This window comes from Passer domesticus, chromosome 3 (assembly GCF_036417665.1).
Source record: "Passer domesticus isolate bPasDom1 chromosome 3, bPasDom1.hap1, whole genome shotgun sequence".
Classification (NCBI taxonomy): Eukaryota; Metazoa; Chordata; class Aves; order Passeriformes; family Passeridae; genus Passer; species Passer domesticus.
Window position 1 is genome coordinate 26,981,020 of NC_087476.1, and position 24,523 is coordinate 27,005,542.

Genomic DNA, 24,523 nt, shown 5'->3' on the forward strand with positions numbered 1-24,523 from the left:
GGCTGACATAATTGTCAAATCATTGGTGAGGTAATTTTGTGAGTTTATTTCCCACACACAGATGTGTCCTCTTAATTAACACTAAGCTTGGTTTGCAACATCTGGCTCATATGATCAGGGTGCCACACAGAATATTAAGAGCTTCCTAGGTTAATCTTTCCAAACCCATTTCAAACACATTCAAATCCAATGAGCTTTGAATTCCATAGAACTATGTGGCATCAAACCCTCAAATTTCCAGAATAGTTGACATTTTTCCCCCTCTGAAATTAATCTGGAATTCTACCTTAGCACAAAGTTAAAGTGCTGTAAAAGAGCTAGGGAACTTGAAAATGTTTTTTTAAGAAGTAGAGCATTTACATAGTTAGATAGTTGTTTTGGTTTTTAATCTTACACATAATGACTATGTAAAAAATAAAAAATTTAGATTTCTACTGAAACATTCATCTGATGCAACATATGTTTAAACACTTTCGAAACTAATGGTTTTTATTCTATTGTGCAGGCTTTGGCTGGGATAGAGTTAATGTTGCACACATTAGCCCTCTGGTGTGGGGTTGTGTTTTACATTTGTGCTGAAAACTGGGTTGATAATGCAGTCAAGGCCTTTCTGCTCCTCACCCCACCACACCAGTGCAGAGGCTGGGGCAGCACAAGGAGTTGGAAAGAGACACAGCCAGGACAGCTGACCCCAACTGACCCAAGTGATATCCCAGACCATATGAAATCATGCTCAGGGTATCAGACAGGGGGTAAGAAAGAGGATGTGGGGCACGTTTGGAGGTACATAGTCTGCCTTCCCAAGTCACCATTACACATGCTGAAGCATGTTTTTCCGTCACCACTGCCCTGCCTAGATAATTTACGGCCGTGTCTGGCCCTTTCCCCCTTTCTGAGCTTGATCCTGATCCCCTGGCTGATGTCCCAGTCCTGCCTCATCATGTCACTATACCCAGAGATATCCCCAAACCCCAAAGCTCAAGGGCTGGGTATGTCCTGATGCCCTGCCTGGTGCAAAGTCTTGCCCTGACAAATGCCAAGGGAACACCTGATACAACCAATGACCAGAACACAGGGTCAGCTGCACCCTGAAGTTTCATGTCCGAAAACTAGGTACATTCTAATGCCTGTCTTCTTCCACTAAAATGACAAAGATTTTTTTTTCCTTTCAAATTAAAAAACTTTGCATAATCATTGTAATTAATAGGCTACAGTATAGTAATGAATAGGCTAAAGAACACTACAGTAGTATTTTTTTTCTAATGATGAGAAAAGGCAAGTAAATATCTTTTCAGAACATCTGCAAAAATGTTTCTTAAAAAACACACCTGTCTATACACAGCAATATGAGTTGACAAACTCCAGTCTTAAAAAAACATGACAAAGATATTTGCTATGTAATACTTCATGGTCTTTCAGAAGCAAACCCAATAACTATACTTGCTAAGAACCTGAAGCATTAGATGCAATATATATATAAAAAAATCTAAATATATATTTTTTCTTTTTGCCATTAAGCATCGCAATTGAAACACGTGGCAAAAATCTTGCTGTGACATCAGATAGTTCACTCATCACTCTCATGTGTGAATCCCACCAGGTCCCACAGATATATGTCCAATTGATTTAAAAACTCTCTAATCTGATTCTCAGCCACTATGTGTAAATCTTCCTTTCTTCAGACTTTCTCCTACAGGAGAGGAATAGGATTCCTGGAGCCCAGTTATCCATAAAGACTAAGGTAAAGGTGGCACTTCAGTCTTCCCTGAATCCTTTCTCCCAGAATTTTTCCCCATTCAGCAGCAAGCCTACATTTTCCTAGGTCTTCCTTTTGCTGCTGATATCCTTGTAGAAGCTTTTGGTTTTGCCCTGCCCATCCCTGCCAGGACAATTTCCAGATGGGCTTTGGCTTGTTCCATATCTGTGGAGCTGGATTTTTTCTCTATACTCTGCCCAGATCATCTGGCCATGCTTCTATCTCTTGTATACTTCCTGTTAAGGTTAGAGTTTTGTCAGTAGCATTTTATTAATCTATTCAGGCTTGCTGACAGTTGATTTCCTGCTTAGTGGATTGAATAATTCTTGGGCTTGGAGAAGGTGATCCCTGAAAATCAGTTGGCTGTTGTAGAAAATAATGAAAAACTGTGTTACTGCACAGCAACTTATCCCTGGTTTGCACATGCCCAGTCTTCCATAATGCCTCTGGGCAGAAGAGAAGTGGCCTATTTCAAAACAAAAACATTTCTGAAAAAGGCCCAGGCCAGCAGCTGGCAGGAAAGCAGAAAGGCAGGAAATAAATCCAATCCTCATGAATTATTCAGAACACAAATTCAAACGAAACAGTATTCCATAATGTCATCTGACAAGCCAAGCAGTAGAATGGCAGAGATGCAGTAAAGACCAACAGAGAAAACACAGATTCATTACTCCAAAGTACATACTCAGTTTCACCAGACTGGTAGGCAAATTGTGCGTTTTCATAAAACTGCCTTGCTTTCATTTGTGCTCTAGTCAAACAAGACTTAGAGATCAAAGACCTATTTTGTGTTCTTCGTGTGTTCACATCAATCAAGAGACAGAAAAGTCCCTCAAAAATTTGTTCAAGATCTCTTCAATCTAAGAAGGACACAGTGGCCTAGAACATCAAAAGAACTTTAAACTGTTCTGTTCAGCATTTGCCTTGAAGTACAATTTTTTTAAAATTTGGCAGCTACTTCATAAATTCTATCATTTCTAAACAGAAATGTGTTCCTAAATGCTGAGTTCCTTAGATAATGATCAAGTTGCTATGGCTTAAAAAGTTACTTGGCTCCTACTGAACCATCATTCAGCTGAACCATCATAATCTGTTCTTTCAACTCATGTCTCTTTCAGACTCCATTTCCCCTTTCAGCATGATGCACCTTAGCTTTCAAAAGTTCTTTGACAATATCTTTTCACATATGCTGAAGTGAACAAGAAAGTAACTTGTTAGTCTTTCCATAGCATGATGATGAACATTTGCACCCAGGAACACACCATGAAGATGAGTGAGGGTACACAACTGAATAAGATATGGAGTTGTTAGGAAAAAAGAATGACCTCTTATGTGCCTTCTGTCCAAACTGTCTAAAGAAATGTTCAGATTTAGTCTTGTAACAGTACTGATCTGGTTGGTTGCAAAGGAATTCTGGCTTCAACAAAATATATATCCTGTGTGGACAATGTCATTATATTTCATATCACTTTTCATGCAAGAAAATAAAGTGTAACATCTCTCTGGCTGGCATGAAAATGTCACATTTTCTATTTGAAATTATCAGGACAAAGGATTGGTGATTATTTAATTACAGAGAAAATTATAGTAATTTTTCATCCAGAATGAATGATAAAAGGGGTAAAGGAATACCTCTTACCTAGTGCAGGTTCCACCATTGTGACATGGATGATAATCACATATTGGAACATTGCAGTTCTCAACATTCCTTCCTTCAAGAGCCTCATCTATGATGAACAACTCTTTGTGGTTAACTTGAAAATCTCTAATGCATCCTTTATAGCCATGTATCTGCCCAGCACAATGATGAACCTCCTCATGAACAGGAACCTTTCCAAGGAAGATTGATCCAAAGCTGATCTGCAGAAACAAAAAGAGAAATGTGATTTGTGATATTATTGTAAACAATGAAAGAATAATAGATACTGATAAAGGAAATAATCATTACTTGAAGATGACCCAGAACTCTGACACTTTCTGAAGCTATTCTTTTAAAAAATGTTTTCTCTCTCTCTCTTTTTTTTTTTTTTTAAATAATCCTTACAAAGAGGGTGGTTTAATGTGTGTTCTTATTTTCAAACATATAAGACAACATACATCCCTTGAAACACAAATTGGAATTCCCAGCCTTAATCACAGGGAACGGGGTAAGTTTTTTACATAGATTCCCTCATCCTATATGATGAGTTGTACATTCATGGCTGAAGTTTGGTGCAGGAACACATGAAAAGCTGAAGACTTGAAGACAATTCCTTTAAGACCTGGGACTTACAGGATCCCAAGATACAGGGAATACAGGAAAAAATATTTTCATTTTTTTAATGAGTGACAGAAAATAGACTGCTATACTGAAGCCCAAGGGGGGAAAAAAGGAAGCTTTCACATTTCCAAAAGCCTGGAACATCCTTATAGAGGTGCAAAGAAACAATCACAAATTGTTCACATAGGGTCTGACCAAATCATATTAGTGCTCACTATGGTAATTCCTCTGTTGCCTGACTTAGAATTCAATATCTTAATCATCACATATAAATGATCTGTGGTTCATTTAACACTCTGAATTCCACTCCTCAAGCTAATTCCTGACTTTCTGAAATTCTGACATGGGGCTTCATCATTCCTAAGTTCATTTGCTAACTGTCTGCCAATTCTTGGGAATTGAAAAAAAATTGTACTTGTATCACACAGTGATGCATTTATTTTACTATTAGTCCAGAAAGAGGGTGACACTTAGCCCATTCAAGTCAAGCAGGAAAAAACCAACAGAGTCAGAAATTGTCACAGCATATGTAAAACATGTGAGGGGGTAACTTATAGTGAAGAGGCCCTTCACTGTCATATTCAGACACATGTGAAGAAGTAGAAACAGGAGGAAAACATCCCATTTATTTATCTGGAATTCACACATCCATATGATTTTTGCTTTGCTGTTTCCACCATTACTTTTGTCAGTCCTGGAGCTATTTTGCTGACAATTTCAAGTGAAATTTTGTGATACAATGAATGTGAATACTGTCAGATATTCTTCTACTTAGTCTCTTTCATTCTGAAGGGAAAAATAAAAACACCTACTTCTTTTAGAGCATGGATAAATTAAATGAGATTTTTCATGCCAAAGGAATTCAAAGACATTGGCTCTGCACTTGTTGAATTCATTTCAGATCACTTGACTTTATCCCCTTTCAAACAAAGCTATGAAACACCACAGTGATAGACAAGATTTGTAAGTAGTGTTTGCAAACATTTTCTCTCTGCTTGTGAATCTCTTTCAAGAATTAAGCAAAGCATTGGACTGCATGATAAAGTGTCTGTGATTAAGAACAGTGTTTTTAACACTCCGCTGGCAATACCATCTCCTTTATTATTTGGCTTATTTTACAAAAGCACTAATCTTGAGGGCAGATCCAGTGTATCACAGAACAACTTGAATAGGCTTTGCTCAGTTTCTAGCATCACTGGATTTTATCATGATGTATTTGATGTTCAAGCTCATGTTACTACACCATAATGCACATAATGCACATTCTTTCTATAAAGGTCCTGTTCTGAATTTGACTGACTTAACCAGAGTATATTTTAAGGAGACACAAAGAAAGAATTTCTGTAAGTCTTGTTAATAACATAAAAGGTTCAATATAGCATTATATCAATAACTTATGTAATACTCATATTTAACTTTTCAAATACTAATTTGAAAATATCTTCAGTTTTAGCCTGAGTAGTAAAAAGGATTATCTTGGGCAATAATGGGAAGATATTCATTAGACCTCTTAGCGATTAGAAATGTCTTTTTATTCTTTCTCTGTAAATAGAGGTTCTGGGAGATTAGGAGCAGATGTGTAAAGTGTAATAGTTAGTCGTGAGGATTTGACATTCAAAATGCATACCACATTAGGGAAGAAATTCTGTTACAAACCAGCAGTGCATACTGTGAGATGCACATCAATATTAGCATCGCTACAGATAACTGACCTGTCTTCTAGTGAAGAAACTTATAAAGCAAGCCATCAATCACAGTTCAAATTCTTGTCTAAAGACATTTAAAAATGTTTCATGCAGAAATAATCTTGCAATGAGAGAATGCATAACAAAGGCAATAAAAAGAAGACAAAGAATAACTGAAAAAATCAAGATTTGGGAAAGCTGACCTCTTGTCCATTCAGAATGAGTCTTCTGATACCAGTTTCAAAATGGAGACAGATATTTTTACAATACTATTCAGAAGCCAAGTCCTAGCAAAAAATACTGACACCAAATTATGATGATTCATAGCTGTCCTCCACTTGACAGTGTAGCTTGTAACTAAAAAGTAACTAGAATTACTGCTTAATGATATCTGAATTATTTCTAATAACCCCTTTACCCCTTGGGTAAATGAGACTGCTAATATACTTTTTTAAACTCTCATAGCATCCATATCCTTTTTATGGACTTTGTGCAGTAGGAATAGAGGCTTCAGAGTCAAATGAATGAAGAAATTAATGGATGTGTTGTGGTTGCTGGATGAGAAAAGACCTATTAGAAAGAATGATATTTGAAGAGGAATTATATTTCCTTCTTTAGAAGAAGTTAGAATATATCTATTCTCCTTTGAAAATAACTGTAGCACATATGCTGAAGAAATGTTCAAAGCAAATAGCTATTTTTTGATGTTTTGGAGACTCACCTGAGATGCTCGATGTGAGAAGGAAAGTCTGTGCTGTACAGGGGAGTTTCCATCTGCAGCCACTTCAATCATGCAGTAACCTTCAGGACTGCCCACAGGCAACATGTAGCTGTAAGGAAACAGAAGATCCCATTGCTGCTTATACTGTTGGTCACGGAGTATTCAAACCTCTCACGGCAAAGGTAAGGTGAAAGAGATGTTCATACTTCCATAAAGTATGAAAATCTTTGAACACTACTAATCTCAGTTTCATGGCTATTGAATTACTTGAGAAAAAGATGCAAGTTTCGTCCATGAATGTCCCTCTTCTGTCTGCCTTCTTGCTATTCTTGACTAGTATTTGCAATATGTACAGAGAAAAGAAGAAAAAAAAAACTTTAAATATTTAAGTGGGTATTGATAAATTTTAAGTGCTAGCTCTGGTTGACATAGTCTCCCTAATACAGAGGATTGTTGGACAAGTGACATCAATGTTGAATGATGCTGAACAGCCTGGGCTGAAATTTCTTTTTCCTGACCTACAGAGGAAACAGAAATGGAATAAGAGATGAAAGGCTGCATACCTCTGAGCAGAAATGATGCAATTATCACTACTTGGAAAGTGTGTTAGTGCAAACTTTGGTATTGAGCCTTGGAGATAAAGAAGAATGTGAGATTAAGGGAATTTGTGAAGTAAATGCTAGTGAACATTCAATAAAACACTAAGAATTTCAGCCAAGTCACTATAATTATGTTTCTGGTATATGACTTTTAAGAACAACATTACATTTTTATGCAATATTTCACAAATGCTACACAACCAACTTAAAAAAAGTTTCTGAAAAGAAATTTAATTTATTTATATGGACTATCACATTTTCCATTTCTTTTAGCTGAATGGTAAAGGTAAAGAATAAATGGTAAAGGACAATAATAGGGATCTCAGATACTGTTTTTTGTTGGGATAGATGAATGTTTATGTTATGCCATACACATCTGAAAGAGTTAAAATATTTTAAAGCCCATTGTGATCTGTACATTAGAAGCATTTCTAATCATAGAAATTACTTCAGCATTGATAAGGACAAATTTACTCCTGGAGAAAACACATCAAGATGTACCATACTCTCAAATGGTACCTTTTTATATATCACCACCTGGTTGCTTGTATGCAGCTGCCATGGCATGTTTTATTTCAGGTTATGCCTTGAGTTTTGTGTCTCTGCTTCTGTTTCTAAAGTCTTGCTTTTTCATCCTTCTCTCTGTAGATTCATTATGAAATTTAGAGTCTCAGTTTTCACCTCTGATGTTGTTGGGAACATTGTATTGACATAAATGGATATAGTACTGTATAGTATGGACCCCTAATGAATATTTATCAATTCGTTGCAGTGATTTCTGAGTGGGTAGGACAAAAACAGTGCATTTACTCACTCACCTTATAGCCAGAACATCCACATCAGCAGCTGATCCTTACATATTCATAAATCCCACCTTTCCAATGGTCATATCACTGCTAGTTCACAGCTAAATCAGTCAATATTAATTCATTGACTTTTCACTGTACTCCAATACATGGGGTTGAAATGTGCTAAATTATTTCTACCTTGTAAGCATGTAACACATTCATTATTTTTGAATCTTTCTTTAAAAGTCTGAGATGTTTGAATGGCATTTTTTATTATTGCCTTCTGAAATGTGATCTACAACTCTAGACTACTCAAATGAGTTTGAAAAATATTCTTTTTTTATTTATAATTTTTGGCTAAAATGAGTCATGTTGTTTAGGTATTTTGAATTGCATTCCTTCTTGAAAAGTCTGAAGTTAGCATAATATTTTTATTTTAAATATAGGGAGCCAGAAACAGTGCCTGCTGTTTTGAAGACCATCTGATTTGTACAATTTCATTATAAATAATGAATTCAGTAAACAGAAGTTTCTCCTTAATAAACAATGGATATATTGACAGATATTTGGTGATTTCCTTTTAGGTATTTGAAATAAGGACAGTTTTGGAGAAAGTGCTTCCACTGTTGTGTTTTCCAACCAATTCTTGAAATATAAAATATTCTTTGAATTTGATTTATTATTTCTACTCATATTTAAGTTGCTGGAATTATCTCAGTAAGTCAGAGTATATAAAGATAACTTTCTTAGATAATAGAAAATCAGGTCATTTAAGATTCTCTCTCAAGAGAAACAAACTCACAGCCTTTCCTTGATGTGTTCTGCTCTGAGTGGATACTGTAGTAGAGACCTGACACACTCATAGCAAACCCACCCTCTGCTCCTGCCTTGTTCCTGCTTTTCAGAAAGATTTCTGAAGTCTGCATGCTTCTTTTTCTAAATAACCTGTTATAGCACATGTTACAATGGTCCAGCCCACAAAGAAGGAAAGTTTAAGTGAAGTGGCAAAATTAATTAAGAAGAATGCTCATCTAGAGAAAAATAAAGAACAATGAGGTCTGTGTCAGTATGACCATCTTCAAGCAATTAGCCAGCCATTCAGCATTGTAAGCTTCCATTGCAAATGCCTCGTGTACACATTCTCACTGTTTTGTACACAGCATTTATATTGTTTTTGTCCTTTACTAGAGGAAAAAAGTGCAAGATTAAATATAGGTGCAACTAAAATAAGCCTTAAAGACTGCTTGATACTGAAAAGTTCTTTATTTTAGGAATCTTTAAACAGCACCTTATTATACAGTGATTTTGATCATTAGATCTTAACTTCACAAAGGACATAGAGGTGTTTTTCTTTTTCTCTAACATGTGGCAATGAAATCTCAAAGAGCAGAGCAGATTTGTTTGATGTCAGCCAATAGATTTGTGACTGAGTCATGAGAATAAAACCACAGGCTACAAGCAGAAACCTACTGCCCTGTATTCTGGAGTGCATGTTAGGAACGCACTCCATGCTATTTCTTCAGCATTTGTTTCTTTGTAAAGATTTCCAATGAATTAATACTTGACATTTTTCTCTGGCTTGTCATGGTAGAGAAAACCTGTCATTTGAAATGTGAACAAAATGGATATTTTTCATGCTTATGTTACCACAAAATTAGGACTGTTTGAATTTGCTAGATTACTTAAGTATGCCTAGAATAGCTTTTAGAAAGAGACAGACCATGGAAAATAATAGTCCAAAAGACAGATTTCTTAGAATATTATAAACATTTGAAAAAAAAGTCAATTAAACCATAAATGCTGTCTCAGTCTTTATTTTAGCATTAAGCCCAGAAAGTGCTACGACATGGAAACATGTAAAATATAATCATATTAGTTTTTTAAAACAATGATGGAAAAAAGAAGGGACTTAAAATATTCTGTCACAGAAATTACTCAAACTAAATTACCATTAATGTTGCTCTATAACCTGGTTATAATTTTCTTATAAACTACATTTAAATCTGTCTTAATCTTGCAATTGAATAAATGCAGTTGTATTATTTCATGCACCTCACAGAAGATTGAAATCCATTAGAAAGCAGAAAATGAAACTGATGATTTATTCTCTTGACATTTTTTCTTTATTTTTCTAATTAACCTCATATTATGAGATACTGACCTCACATTATGAACACCTGAGATGAAAGTGGCTAATCACTGACATCTTTAAATTTTGAAGCATTTTCAGTTCAGTGGTGCTTTTCACTCGTTTAGATGCTGAAGGCATTTCAGTCCATCTGCCTTGCATGTCAGTGGCATATTCTGGCTGCACTTAAAGCCAGCATATTTTTCCCTCCAGAGACAGTGACAGGAGAGAATGCAACAGGATTCCTATTGCAGGATAATTTTGTCAGGCAGCAGAATTGTGATTCATTCATATCACACTCATAATGGTAAACAAAGGATTCACAGGGAGGTAAAGAATTGGGTGTGTGAGAAATAGTTATAGGAAATGTGTATATGTGGAGGACATATGGGCAAGGTTATGCAGAGTAATCTTAACAAGTCTGGAACCATGTGAAACCCAGCCTGTTCCTGGAGATGGTACGATAAGGCCTGATGAGTTTAAATATTTATTTCCACAAATTTGAAATGAGAAGGTGTTCAGCCTTATTATTTGCTCTAGGCTTAGAAAATCATGATTTTTTTCATAGTGGCTGTGGATTTTATATAAAGTTAAGAACAAGAATTACAAAGGATTTGCTATTTTTTTACAAAAGACTCATGAACTTCAACAGGTGCAAAACAGCAGTTATAGACTTTGTCATTAATAGTTGCATGTTTATTAATTATGTGCATGAACACTGGATTTCTAACAAAGTGCAATGTGTACCTCACACACCCATGACACAATCTGGATATTAGGTATTGGATTACTTTAGGTCTGGAACTGGTAGTCAAATAAATCCTCTTAAGCTTCCTAAGATTGGGGCACCTCTAAATCTGGTATGATCTTGCTCAAGTAAATGTTTTAATTTAAATTATCATAGATTTCTCCAGCTGGAAATAAAATCATACTTTTTTTCCTTTCTAGCTAGTCACCAGGTGGCAGTAAAGGAGCACAGTGGAAAGCCTGAATGCAAAATGCCTGCTAATGTCTCTTCTAATAATTGGAAAGACTGACTTAAGGTCTAATTGATAGCATGATTGCTTCAGCTTCCAGTTATATCAAGGGAAACACAGTAAAGTATCTTAAACTGATTACATATTTTACAATATGGATGAGAATAGGTCCAGAGACTGGAACTTCTGGAAGACTTTTAACTGCTTTCATGCATTACAACTACTCAATGTAATCATGTAAAAATGGTGCATTCACAGTTATGTAAACACACTTGAGAAAGTTGAGTTTATAGCAATTATATTTTCTATATAATGCTGAAGGTGCAGCCAAATTTATAAAAGATTAAGGAGAAGTATAGCAAAATTAAATTGTCATATCAGCAGATATAAATAACCCCAGGCATTATAAAGAGAACCTTTGTTTTTATCCAAGCTAAATAATCACAGTAAGAGTGTTTCTGAACAACGACCTCACACTGCTAGCAAAGCAGGGTTTATGGTCTTCTGAAAAATTATTAGAAACTAGCTACACCACTGTCCATTTTATAATGCCATAATTGGAAGACTACAATTAGAACTACTCGCTATTTTTCTCCCTACAATCTGAAAAATGCTAGCCCAGCTTAACAGTTGAACTCAGAAAAAAAATCCCCACAAAAATCTCTTTACTAAAAAAGTATTGATATTAAAGACATAAAATAAAAGGGTCCTGCAAAACACTGAAATAGCGGCTTCATTTATACCCTTGATTTACCAGAGCAGTTGTCAAGGGAACACCTAACCAACTGTCAAGTATTACAGGTGATTTTTCAAGAATGGTGATTTTACTTTTGACTGAGCATATTCAATTCACAAGCGTGAAAATATGTATTGTGCCTTGCAGTTTTAATAATCTCTTAATACTTTTCCAAAATTCTTGCACTTACTACCTTTAATCCTCTTAAAAATATATTTCTAAAAATTCGATTATTTTAAAAACCACACCTTCACTTCCCAAAAATTAACTTTAACATAGTTCTTCCGTGGAAATGTTGTCATGTCTCTTTATCATCTTTTATTTCAGTAAGGTCAAATTTTGGTATTTCTTACCAGTTTCAATTGCAACCCTCAGAAGTGACAATTATAAAAATGAATGCTGCATTTTATGTCTGACATTTTATTTGAAATCAATGAAACATATTTCATAACTTCCAGCAATTCAACATTAATTCTCAGGTTTTCTAGCTGCTGCAAACTGACCAAATAGTAAAAGTGTACTATTAGAGGGATAGAGAAAAGGAGACCAAGGAGAAGAGTACATGAAAACATGGAAGATGGAAAACCCCAAATTACTTTGACTCCTGAAGTGTCTTGCAGGAGTCCCTTGATAGCTCTTTCTTTAGGAAAAAAAAAACAAACAAGCCACACACAAAAAGAGGTGTGTGTACTTTGGGAACATATTAGGGAATGATAAACTTCCAGCTGACTGCGGACTTGTTTGAAATTTGCTGCTCCAGCTGTATGTACATAAATCTCTGGGCCCGGTTGGGACTCATCCCAGAGTACTGAAGGATGTGGCCAGTGACATCACAGGACCTTATTCTGGGAATTATTGTAAAGCATCTGAAAAACAACAACCTCGCTGGACAGAAATACCATGGGTTCATGAGGAGAAAGTTTTGCTTAACCAACTTAATCTCCTTTCAGCACTAGGTCAGCCACCAAGAAAAAAAAGTAGATGTGGTGCATTTGGATTATAGCAAAGTTTTCAGTATTATTTCCCAGAGTATCCTCCTGGATAAAATGTACAGAGCACAGAGAAATCCATAACACATTGGCTGAACAGTTGGCTCAGAGAGGTGTTAAAAGGGGTTGCATCAGGCTGGCAGCCAGTTGCCAGTGGGCTGCTCAGGGCTCAGTTTTAGGGCCAGTGTTCTTAAATATTTTTATTAAAGATCTGGACACAGAAATTAAATACACATTAAAGTGAATTTGCTGACAACACTAAACTCAGGGGAGCTGTGGACCCCTTCTGGGGCAGAAAGGCTTTACAGAGATGTCTGGATAGACCAGAGAGCTGGGCAAGCACCAACCATCTGAAATTTAACAAGAGCAAGTGCAAGCGTCTTCACCTGGAATTGTTGTTACGTATAAAAACTGGGGTTTGAGAGGCTGGAGAACCACTCTGTATGAGAGAAATCTCAGGATCTGAGGTCATGGCATGTCGAATACAGGCCACCAGTGTACTCTGGCAGCCAAAGGAGACAACTTGGGGTGCATTAGGCACAATATTGTGAACCAGCTGAGGGAAGTCTCACTCTACCCTGTAGTGGAGCAGACGCATCTCAAGTACTGCATGCAGTTTTGAGGGGTCTCAGTACAGAGGGATGTAAAGTTATTACAGTGTACTCAAAGGAGACTGACTAAGATGGTGAAAGGCCTTGATGGCAAGACTTAAAAGGAGTGTCTGAGGTCACTTGGTTTGTTCATCTTGGAGAAAAGAAAGATGAGGAGTGACCTCATTTTCAAGGGGAGCAGGGTAAGGCAGATCATGCTCTCTCTTTGGTGACCAGCAGCAGGACACAAGAAAATGGAATGAGCTGACCTGCATCAAATGAAGTTCAGATAGAACATTAGAAGAAGTTACTTCACTGAGAGGGTGGTCAGTCACTGGAGCAGGTTCCCCAGGACAGTGGTCATGGCACCTAAACATCAGAGTTCAAGGAACATCTGGATGCTCTTAAGTGTGTAGTTTAATTTTAAGTAGTTTTGTAAGGAGCAGGGAGCTGGAATCAATAATCCTTAGGAGGCCCTTCCAATCTGAGAAAGTCAAACAATATCTTTTTATCATAGAATCATAGATTCATGGATTCAAAAATTGAATTGGGTTGGAGATGACCTCACAGATCACCTAAATCCAACCTCTCTGCCATGGCCCTTCCAGTAGGCCAGGCTGCTCAAAATCTCATTCAACCTGGCCTTGAACACTTCTACAGGTGGGGCATCCATGAATAGTCTGGGCATCCTCTCCCAGTGGCTCACCACAGTCATAGTGAAGAATTTTTGCCTTGTATCTAATCTACATCTGCCCATTTTCAGATTGAAGCCATTCCCCCTTGTCCTGTCACTCACTATATGTGCTTATAAAAAAGAACCTGTTTTCTATTTTTGCTATGGGGGTACTAGTAGAATTGAAGAAAATAAGGAAAACAAATACCCTTTACCTTCCCAAATACTACTTACTTTGCACAGAAGATGCAATTTCTTCCTTAATATTGGTATACAGGGTTTTTTTGGTACATTATACGAAATCTAAAAAAAACCAACCCAATCCAATGTTTTTGTATAAGCATGTTAGCAGCTGAAAATGGTAATACCTACATTAGGTGAAACAGATACTGTTTATGTTACATTCTACTTAGCTTGGTTTATGCTTCATTTACTCCAGCTCTGCTAGTCCAACAGTCAAGTTTACGATCCTTTAGTATACTGGCTAATGGGACTCTTTCTAACGCATATATTGCCAAGCATACTACAGGCAGCATACACCCAAGGATCATTTATTTCAATGGAATGCTTTCTTCAACATATATATTTTATGAATCATGACTTTAAAGATATGTGTTCCCAGAAAGGATATTTAAAGGAAAGTATAAATTCTGCTTTTAATAATATCCTTGAAATTCCATTTACTTCATGGGGATTTCACTGGTGTAAACACAATACATCACTGTGCTGTGACAACCATCACTGTGCTGTGACAACCATCACTGTGCTGTGACACCTCCATTTTACACATGCAAGAATGGGAATAACATAAAGATTCTGGAATAATTAGTGCTAACATTTAGGCAGAGTTTTGAAGTTACAACAAAATTGAACTTTTATTACAATCATTACCACAGTCATTATTGCTGTTCATGATCACGACAGTATTGAAAGAACAGATTGTTACAAAATTGATCCTGGCAGAACACACCAAGTCCTACAAAAATCTTGTGCTCTAATCTGAGTTTCAGGACTAGAAGTTTGTATATAGAAGAATAAATAATATATACTGTACTTGTATTTATGTCTGTTGGATCATAAGACTTCATAGTGCATATTGTGAGCTTTTTTGTCTGTTAGAAGAGTTAGTTGAGATTTCCTGCTGATAAACACCCTGTGTTTCTAAACCCAGTATCCACCTTCAAGACTGAATACCATTGCTTTCTCCTGCTTCTGACTGCTTTGCCTCAGGTTCATCTACCAACTGGGTATTTGCTGCACTTGAACAAGGCTGTTTAATTTTTGTTATGGCTACCTTTACCTTCTCTTTGAGTCTTCATTATATCAAAGAAAAAGACTTCTACTCTTCTATTCTTTGGTGCTACAGAGATGAATACTCCTTAGGGAAGGTGCTTGTGGTCTTTTGCACAGCTCATTCTTACCATGTAATCTAGCTTCTCTAATTCACTGATTTTTAATATAGGTGTAATTGCATTCAAGCAATTTTATTAAAAATTATATAATGTCTGAAAAGAAAGTTGGCTTTCCTCTTTCAGTAAAAAGCCTCCAGATAAAGCTTATGCAACAGCTAGTACAAAATATGTAAGACATGAAAATTCAACTATAATCTTCACTGAAAGAATATGCTGGTGTGAAAATAGAAAAACCCTTTTTTTTGAAGAGTCACTAGATAATAAGTTTTGGACAGTTCTTCCCTTAAATGGAGATGAAATAATTTTAGCAAACAAAATGACTGTGATAACCTATTACCTCAAAAGTCATATGCCTTTGTCTCTGAGAAATGGGAAAAGTTGTCTAGGACTAATAGGTAATACTGGGGAATTAATTTAGAAAAAGCCAAAATAGTCTTTAAGTGCAATGATGCAATATGACAGTGATGAAGACTGGAAGAATTTGGAAGACTTCTGCTAAATAATAAATAAATTTGATTGAATAGAACATATGAATGCTAATTAAAAGAGTACCCTAAAAAGTACCAACTCAGATGTCTTTTAGTCTCAAGCAAAATGTGACACTATCAAACCACTCTGACCACTATTAGGCATTTCCATCTTTTAAAGTACAAGATCACTTGTGTAGAGTGATTTGGAACACACTGAAAAGGATCATGTGTTTGGATCATGTTTCTGTTTAAGAAAACATTAATATCAGTAGAAGCAGAGTATAACTTCATATAAGAAATATTCAATATTACCAGCTGGTGAGCAAATAAACAGTGTTGTAAGACTGGCAAAATGTGAAAAGAAGTCTTGGTAAAACTTTAAATTTCAAAACCTGTCTGCATTGTTGCTTTGGTATCACATCTTAACACTATTTTTATGCTATTTATCTACCTACCAGGTAACTAAATCTCATGGATATGAATAGATTGTGAAAATAAAGAGAAACAAGAGAACAGTTTATGTACATTTAGAAGCAATGGTCTCATGTGAAGTGACTATGAGATGCAAAGATTGAAGAAAGTACGCATATACAAATATTTCTGACAACAACCAACGTTTAAAAATTTTTCTTATGTGTACACAACTTATGTATGCATAATTTGTGCTTTTTAGAATGGTTAAACCAGAACAAAGAGAAGAATAAAGGGAAATAACATATCCAAACCACCATATTTTGGGCAGGGGTAAGTTTCTCTCAAGACATTAAGAAAAAGGTGAAATCATACAAATGCTAAGGGTTCAATTATTTTAACACCTCACTAAGAAAACACGACAAAAAAAAAAAAAAAAACATTGGAAAAGTGCTTGAAGGGACACATAGCAAACAATCATCTCCCCTTCCCCTAGGAGGGCTGTCACCCCCAGCAGCAGAGAGACTCTTCTGGAGCTAGCAACAGCTTGGTATTGCACTAGAGCATAGGAATTAATTATTATGTTTAACCATCCTCAGATATAGTCTTCCATCTATTGTCTTACATAAGTCTGATCCTATGAATGAAAATTAGGAAGCCACTTGACATGTGAACAAAGCTCAATCAATGCAGTGTTGTACAGATAATTGCAATACTACAATGATCTCCTGTTGAGGATCTTTTCTTACCTATTACAGACAGAAGAAATACAGTAACATATATTACTTCTCCCAGGCAGCACTAATTAATTTTATTTTCCATACTCTGATGATCTAAAATGAACTGTTTCCTCACCTCTACACAGGAAAACTATGAGAAAAATAGGTTAAGCAATGCAGTTAATGAGAATGTAACTCTTCAATTTGAACACCAAGAGAAGGAACAATTTATATACTAGTACAGGAAATCCTGGGTAGATTGAAGAATAAAGACCTTCTATTGCCAACTAGTGGAAACCCTGAGATATTGACTGGCATATTTATTAGTACTCAGGACCAAGAGACATCCTGCTGTATTTCGGTTTTACACATATAAGTATCAATTGGGAAAAAAAAAAAAAGATAGTATTTTGCTTTCAGACTCCTTAAGGCTCATGTCTTCTAATCCTTTGTAATCTTAAGCCTTTGGACCTTGGAGCTACTGTCACATTTCTCTAATTATGACTTAGGCAAACTTTATGTGCCAGCTTCTCATAGTGATTTTCAAACAGCCTGTTCTTGGTCCCTTCTGGTGACATTCTCAGAAGCATGCCAGTAGGAAGAAAGAAATAGTCAGACACTTAATCTGTTTTATAATTCACAACTGCTGAAACAACTATATCTTCTGCTCAATTCTTCTATAATGTTCTGTGCATGCCTAATTCAGTTGAACCAATTAATATCAGGTGTAAATATGGCAAGAGAAAGTGAGTCAGGGCATACATAGCTAAAGGTAACTTCTTAAAACAGGACATTTAGTTCTGCACTGTATTGCTTAAGAATAGAATGTACAAATATATTATTGCCAAATAAAAGTTTTCTATTTATGACAAGAATTATCACTAGCACATTATTTGTGTTAAGCATTACTTGTGCTGTCACAAGCAAAGGGCCATGGAAACTGCAGAGAAGGGTAATGCACCATTTGTAACCCAAATAAAACTGGAAATGAATAACTGATCTTTCATATTAAGCCATAACACTAGTTAAGACAGTTATCTCTTCATCTGCAATCTTTAGCAACCTTGTGTCTCTCCATTTGACACCACCAGTAAGAAAGAAGGTAAGGCCTTGTCATCATAATCCCTTCAGGCCCTCTTCAGTACAGGTAAGAATAACTGATTTTTGGAGAAATGAGAGGCATCATTGCCAAAAGTGCTGGTCATGTTACAAATCTTTTTTCACAAAGCATGGACAACTCACCTGAAGTCAATAATACAAGGCAGAGATATTAAATAACACTCCCACTTACCAGACTTAAGATTTATTGATTTGTGAAGCCTAATGGCCACAGAATGTAGCCAGTTCATTGCATTTAAAAAAAAAATGGTTTTTGACAGATATTTATTGCTTTGAACACAAAAAGGAACAGAACAAAGCACACTTCTGATTTCAGAATACATTCATAAATACAGAATTGCACAGAACTTGAAGCTCATTGTTGTCATCTAAACTGTTTAAAGTTCTGTTCTCATCTTTATCTGGACCAGACTCATTATGTGTTTTGTTACAGTCTGCTTTTGATAACACATGTGCTGCATTTTCCCCCATCAGAACAAAAGCATGAGCTTTAGAACTGCTCTGTCAAAGAAATTAAGAATCTCATAACAATTTATTGTGTATTTTGTACTTGCACCTATCTATATCAAAGCATCCAACACGAACAGCTAAGAACATTTTACTAAGCTATAACCAACTATTTTTAAAGAAAAAAGAGACTGCTTTATGGTGGGGCATTTATACACATTTTAGCTGCAATCTTAAACATACATGAGTGTACAGGATGCTTATTGCCTATTTGAATATCAAAAGGCATAATATAGTTTACAATGCCATTTGGATGTGCTTCAGCAGAACCTACCTAAATAGCCAGATGTATTTTCCTAGTGTATTAGAAATGTCACTCCTACTGTTTCTGTTCACTTTGTTTGGTGATATATTTGAGCTGAAATGTGTTATTTGAAAAATAAATACTGCACAAGATTCGTGAATATAAACTGCAAAAAAGAAAAGCAAGGTAAATATAATACATTTACTTTGTAGATGTAAATGTGTATTCACAGACCATCTTTTAGGAAATTTTTTGGTTTTTTTAAACAAAATAGATTGCTTTCATCAGATTGTAGAAACAAAAAGTATGAGTTCATGAAAAAAAGCAATCTCCTATGATGTGAAATGGGCCACATTTCTTCACGGATAGTCAAAATCTTACATAGGCCTTTCAACAAGATTAAATTTTATGAATGTAAGTCATTAAGGAAATTGTGGATGTGTAAACAAGCACCATAATGCCTGTTGCTGTGGATGTAAAAACTAGTTTTGCTTACAGATGAGGTTCTTTTTTTCTTAGTTTTGATGCCAAATTTTCCACTTATATATTATAAATGCAACTACACACATATTATGTTTGGAAATGTTAGAAATTATTTCACCACAAAACTACCGTGTGATTAACTATATCATTTCAGAGAGCTGCCTAGTTGTATTAACTATGTAGATACTTTAGGTCAAGATTGAAGCACTGAAAAATGTATCAATTTATCAGAATTAACATTTCTAAGTGACAAAAATTAACTTTAGATTGTCTCTAATTAGCAACAAATTAAATCATGCAAATCTGGGATTTACCAGTTACCAGTTATATTCTCTTCTTTGTAGTGTTAGCCCTAATAGAAAGCATTTTAAATTAGTATTTGCAGAGCGGGAATCTCTGCAGACTGAGGCAAACCGTAGGAGGTTGTGCTGGAAGATTCTTTTCCTCTGAAGGACCCAGTGAAAAACTTCATTATTTCCCTGGCTCACACTGAGCAGTAAGGGATGCCATGGGTAACTGACTTCCAGACAGACAATGCAATGCTCACCAAGAAATTTTTTACCCACTTAGCTGATCTTGATATGAGGGCGTTAGGAGAGCCTTGAAAGGAATGCTCAATCTGAATGGCAGTGTATTTTGGGAAAGACCTTTACTTATCCAACATAAGTTATTTTTAGAAATTATTTTAGTTTTCATCTATGTACCCCAGAATCCTGTGAACAATAATGAATTTAATAATAAAAAGATCTCTGTAAATCTTGTATCACAGGGAAGGACCTGATGGAGATGAACAGACTTGCCCAAGATGTTGTCTGAAGAATGCCACATGTCATGTAATGAGTGCAGGTTCTGTGATTGTCATGCTTTTATTGATCTGATGTGAATTTGCTGGAAATTAGGATGAATTAATCTAAACAGAAATTGATTTTAAAGAACATACCCATTGCACTTATTAAATTGCAGCAGTCGAATAGTTGCTTGTTTTCAGTCAATATTAAGTGCTTTTCTTAATGATGAACCTGGAAAACTTCACCTGCTATGCATCTGCCTCTCATTTGTGTGCCAGAGGAAGACAGCTGGCAGGAAGATAGGGTGAGCAGATTAGGTCACCTAATTCTATCACTGTTTACATTAAACAACTATTGTACTGTTTTTTCCAAATTAAAAAACAAAACCCAAAACAAAAACAAAAATAAAAACCAAATAACTACCAAAACAAAACCAAAAGCAAAACAAACCAAACCAAAACAAAACCAACCAACCAACCAAACAAAAACCAAAACCAAACAAACAAGGAAGTAAACAAACAAAACCTCCAACCGAAATAGGCTGCTGTTTGGTCAGGAAAGAAAAAAAAAAGCCCACACACCTGTGCCTGACATATGAAAGGCAGGATACCTGCTGATGATTCAACTATAATATGTGCTGCACATAATTAGATAAGCAGAATACATTGTGTAGAGAATCAGTTATGGAAAATCTACTTCACAAGTACTTTTTTTTTTAATTTTCCCTGTCTTCCTTTTATCATAATTTCTTATTCAGAAAAGGTTGAGGGAGCAAAGGAAGTTCTATGTTTGTCCTCTGTTGTCAGAGCTGAATATTGATGCAGCAGCTTGGGCAGCTAGGCAAGAAACCAACCTTATTTGGCTTGAATCAGATACAAACTACATTGACATAAAAAGAGAGCATTATTATTTCTAGAGGGAAAACTGAAATGGAAAGAGGAAAAAGCTTATTAAGTAAAGTTTTAATTCTCATCTTTGATCAACTGAACATTTTGGAATCTTCTATACATGATATGATTTAAGGCACAGTATTTTTACAGGAGATGTTTGTTGGAGCTCATAGGAAACCATTCTCAGCTATCTGGGATTAAAATGAGCAGGAATACTCTAAGCTACTGACATGTAAAGTATTTCAACAACTCAATATGCAGTTTGGAAGAGTAAAAGAACTGAAATTTTGTCTGCTTTTTGTTTAAAGGTATGCAAAGTGATTTGGAAAGTATAGAATATGTACACCAAGTTTTCCCAGTTATTAGGCAATGTAATTTATTTCATCATCTGAAGATGCACAGTACTATTCTGTGAAAGTTGTAGGTCACAAAATGTTATTTCATGTTTAGTCCAAGAACTTGTGTAGGGTGAGATGAGATATATATTAGTTTCTTTCAGCTCATCTTGAATTTAAACTGAACAATTCTGTGCTGCTTCATTTCCCACTCAATCTAGCTGTAAATGTTTTGGCCCTTTGGTAGCCTGTACTCAGTATTCAACCTTTGGTCTACTTAACTGTCTTCCTGCTCATAACTGAGAAAAATGGCAGCAGATTTTGAGTAGTTTAAAAAGAAAAAGTACAAAAGGAAAAAACACAAAACATCATACCAAGTGAGAGCAAAAACACAAGTTCAGCATTCACTACTATAATAGTACATGACCGAGGAGATAAAAGTTACCAAAAAATCTCACAACCTTGCTGCTAACTTGTCAGACAACATGATTAGCTATAGTAAAAATTGTATGAAAAAAAATCACTTAATTACTTTAAATCACAAAGCAATGATATGAACTAATTCTTATAGTGTTGGATGAATTGAATAATGTTTGTCTTTTACACATTAACTCCTCAGAATAAGAATGAGAGGAACTTTCATAATCTAGGCCTCTCTTTGGATCCAACTGCCATAGTTGCTTGAGTGGTGTAATATTTCATATTTAATCTACTGTTAATAAAGGGCAGTTTTATTCAATATGAAACTGTGCTGCTGCCAAAAAGAATGGTGCCCAATTGAAGAAATTGTTCAGGGAATGTAACTAGTGATCTGACCTGACTAAAAAAAAATTTCCAAATCCCTCAAAAGATAATTTTGTCATCAAATAAGCAGCATTTCTACAGCAGTTCATAACTAATCAAACCAAGTTAATAACTTTTCTGTTTAACTGCCTGCTTAGTAAGACTGACATTATCTTCCTGAACAAAAAGGGCTTTAATAAGAGATATTAATTCCAAAAGATGTAAGATGCTGATCAGTGTAAAACACACACATATATATTGTCTGAAAATACATTATGTGAAATGCAATATATGCAATAATAGATGGCTATTTACTATTCCATATGAATGAATGTTCTTGTATTGGAAGGTGTGAATACCTTAATACTATTGGATTATTTTTTAGCATTCCGAGACTCTTTGCAATTTTAATATAGACAAAAAAAAAGGCCATACTGAGAGCATTTCTTTATTATTAAATAGACAATTTCACAATTATTAAATATGTGGTTTTTGTTCTGAAAAAACAGAAAAGAAAGAAAGAAACAAAATCCCAAAAATGAAACCCAAAAACTTTCTGGTTGAAATTTGAAGGTTAAAGTGTTTTAAAAGGAACCAGATGAAATTATATGGACTTTAGAAAGCATTCATAGCCCCTGGAGACAAATGTGGTATTGTTGGTTAGCAAGACCTACAATACCACATCAACCCCAGTGCATCACACACTGACTCCTAAAACTGAAAAATGCAGATATACATTTGGCATAGGCTGCTGCTGAGATTGTCTGCATCAAGCAATCAGCAAACTCCAGGCACGTGTTAACTTGAGCCTTTTTTCCTCTCATATATGCCCACCTTAAATTTCCAGTAAAACTGCTTGTGTTCCGACTTCTCCATATAAGAATTGAAGAAATGTCATTTAAAAAGCAGTAAAAGTGTCAGATTCACTACCCATGAAATACATAAAGAAATCTTGAAAGATTACGGGTTTAAGTATTTGATTGTAATAAATCCATAAAAACAAAGCAATGTGTTAATTTCTTCTTTTAAAAGTGAAATAAAAACTCAGTCTTAATAATCAATACCTTCCTCTTTGTCTGGTTGAGGATGAGTACCCTTCAGCCAAGAAAAATATTGGTCAGAGCATACCTTGGCTTGTGCCAGGCACAGACTGGCGTTCAGTTTTGTGTTTTTCACATTTGTTGTTGAGCAAAACTTATACCTGCCCCAGAAGGCAGGCAAGCATAATCCTGTTATTTTCCAGATGGATGAACAAAAGAGGTTGTAGAAGATTGTTTCTGACAGTGTTGGGAACAAAACCCAGGGGCCAAACCACATGTCAGATTTACATAAAATGTATTCAAATCAAGAGAAAATGTATTTTCTGAAGGTGTTTTGAACGGCTGCTGAGTAATTTAGTAGCAACACAGCATGCTACACTGTAGCTCTCACATTCACATCTTTCATTACTATTGGTCTGCTAGGTGCTGGCAGCTCTGACAAGACAATGTGAACTGTAGGGGGGATAAAACAATTTCTGTGACAATGTATAGATCCCTAGCTCCTAGTGTTCTCACTAAAACCCCTCAGTGCAGTAGAAGTCACATCCACCGTTGCTACAAACAGCAGAGCAGTGCTGCAAATTGCATGGAAGCTGGAGAAGAAAAACCACAGGGACACGTATCCCAAGGCAGAGGTGTGAATCAGTGCCATATAAACACCATTTGCCCAGACAGGGAAATGTACAGCAAACATGTGATACTGCCCTTGAGCAAAGCCTCCAGAAAAAGCAGTTCACAACTGGAAGAATAATTTTTTTTTTTTAATGTACTCCAAACCTCCAACAATTACATGTCAGTTTAATATAGTTCATTTGAAGTGTGAGCTCAAAAGCAGATTTGGCATTACATAATGTTTTGCTATTTTATATCAAAGTACAGAAAATCTGTTTACAAATGATTGAAAAAGTTACTTTATCTGGAAGTGCTCTGTAATGCAGCAGATATTTTTCACACCTCTGAAAAGGCCATAGCACCAGCAATGTGAGACAATAATTACTCTTCTATGTTCACTATATGCTAACACTTACTTATGACTACAAGAATTCTCCAATATACTCACATTTACATTCTGTTGAACAACAGAATACAACCTTATTCAACACAAGACAGCACTACTTATAATTCAAAAGATTTAAAAAACAGAAGTATTCAAAATAATTAAAAAACAGAAGAGGTCACATATCTGTTACAAAATTTTGCCTGCACAATTACACATGGAAGGAATGCAGGAAATCATGTTCAGTATCACTTCCCTGTTCCTTCTGTGGTGAGTTGACCTCAATCAGCTGCCAGCTGCTCACCCAGCTGCTCTCTCTCCCCTCCCTCCCAACATGACAGTGAGTGTGGGGAAGCATGATGACAAAACTCCTGGGCCAAGCTAAGGACAGGGAGATCACTTACCAATTATCATCACAGGACT

The 24,523-nt window shown here is 35.7% G+C and overlaps 1 protein-coding gene and 1 long non-coding RNA gene across 6 annotated transcripts in view; one reads left to right on the forward strand and one right to left on the reverse strand.

The window, feature by feature from the left end:
* EYS (eyes shut homolog) overlaps positions 1 to 24,523 on the reverse strand; it is a 797,842-nt gene that overhangs the window by 100,595 nt on the left and 672,724 nt on the right. For all 5 annotated transcript variants that reach the window (XM_064412283.1, XM_064412282.1, XM_064412281.1 and 2 more), the window contains 2 exons: positions 6,423 to 6,531; positions 3,396 to 3,616 (listed from right to left, as the gene is read on the reverse strand). In XM_064412283.1, coding sequence (XP_064268353.1) covers positions 3,396 to 3,616; positions 6,423 to 6,531 — 330 coding nt within the window. The remainder of the gene's footprint in view (positions 1 to 3,395; positions 3,617 to 6,422; positions 6,532 to 24,523) is intronic.
* Positions 13,827 to 20,295, forward strand: LOC135297973 (uncharacterized). Its single transcript, XR_010359919.1, has 4 exons — positions 13,827 to 13,889; positions 16,458 to 16,528; positions 17,974 to 18,061; positions 20,037 to 20,295. It is a non-coding gene; the product is annotated as an uncharacterized LOC135297973 (long non-coding RNA).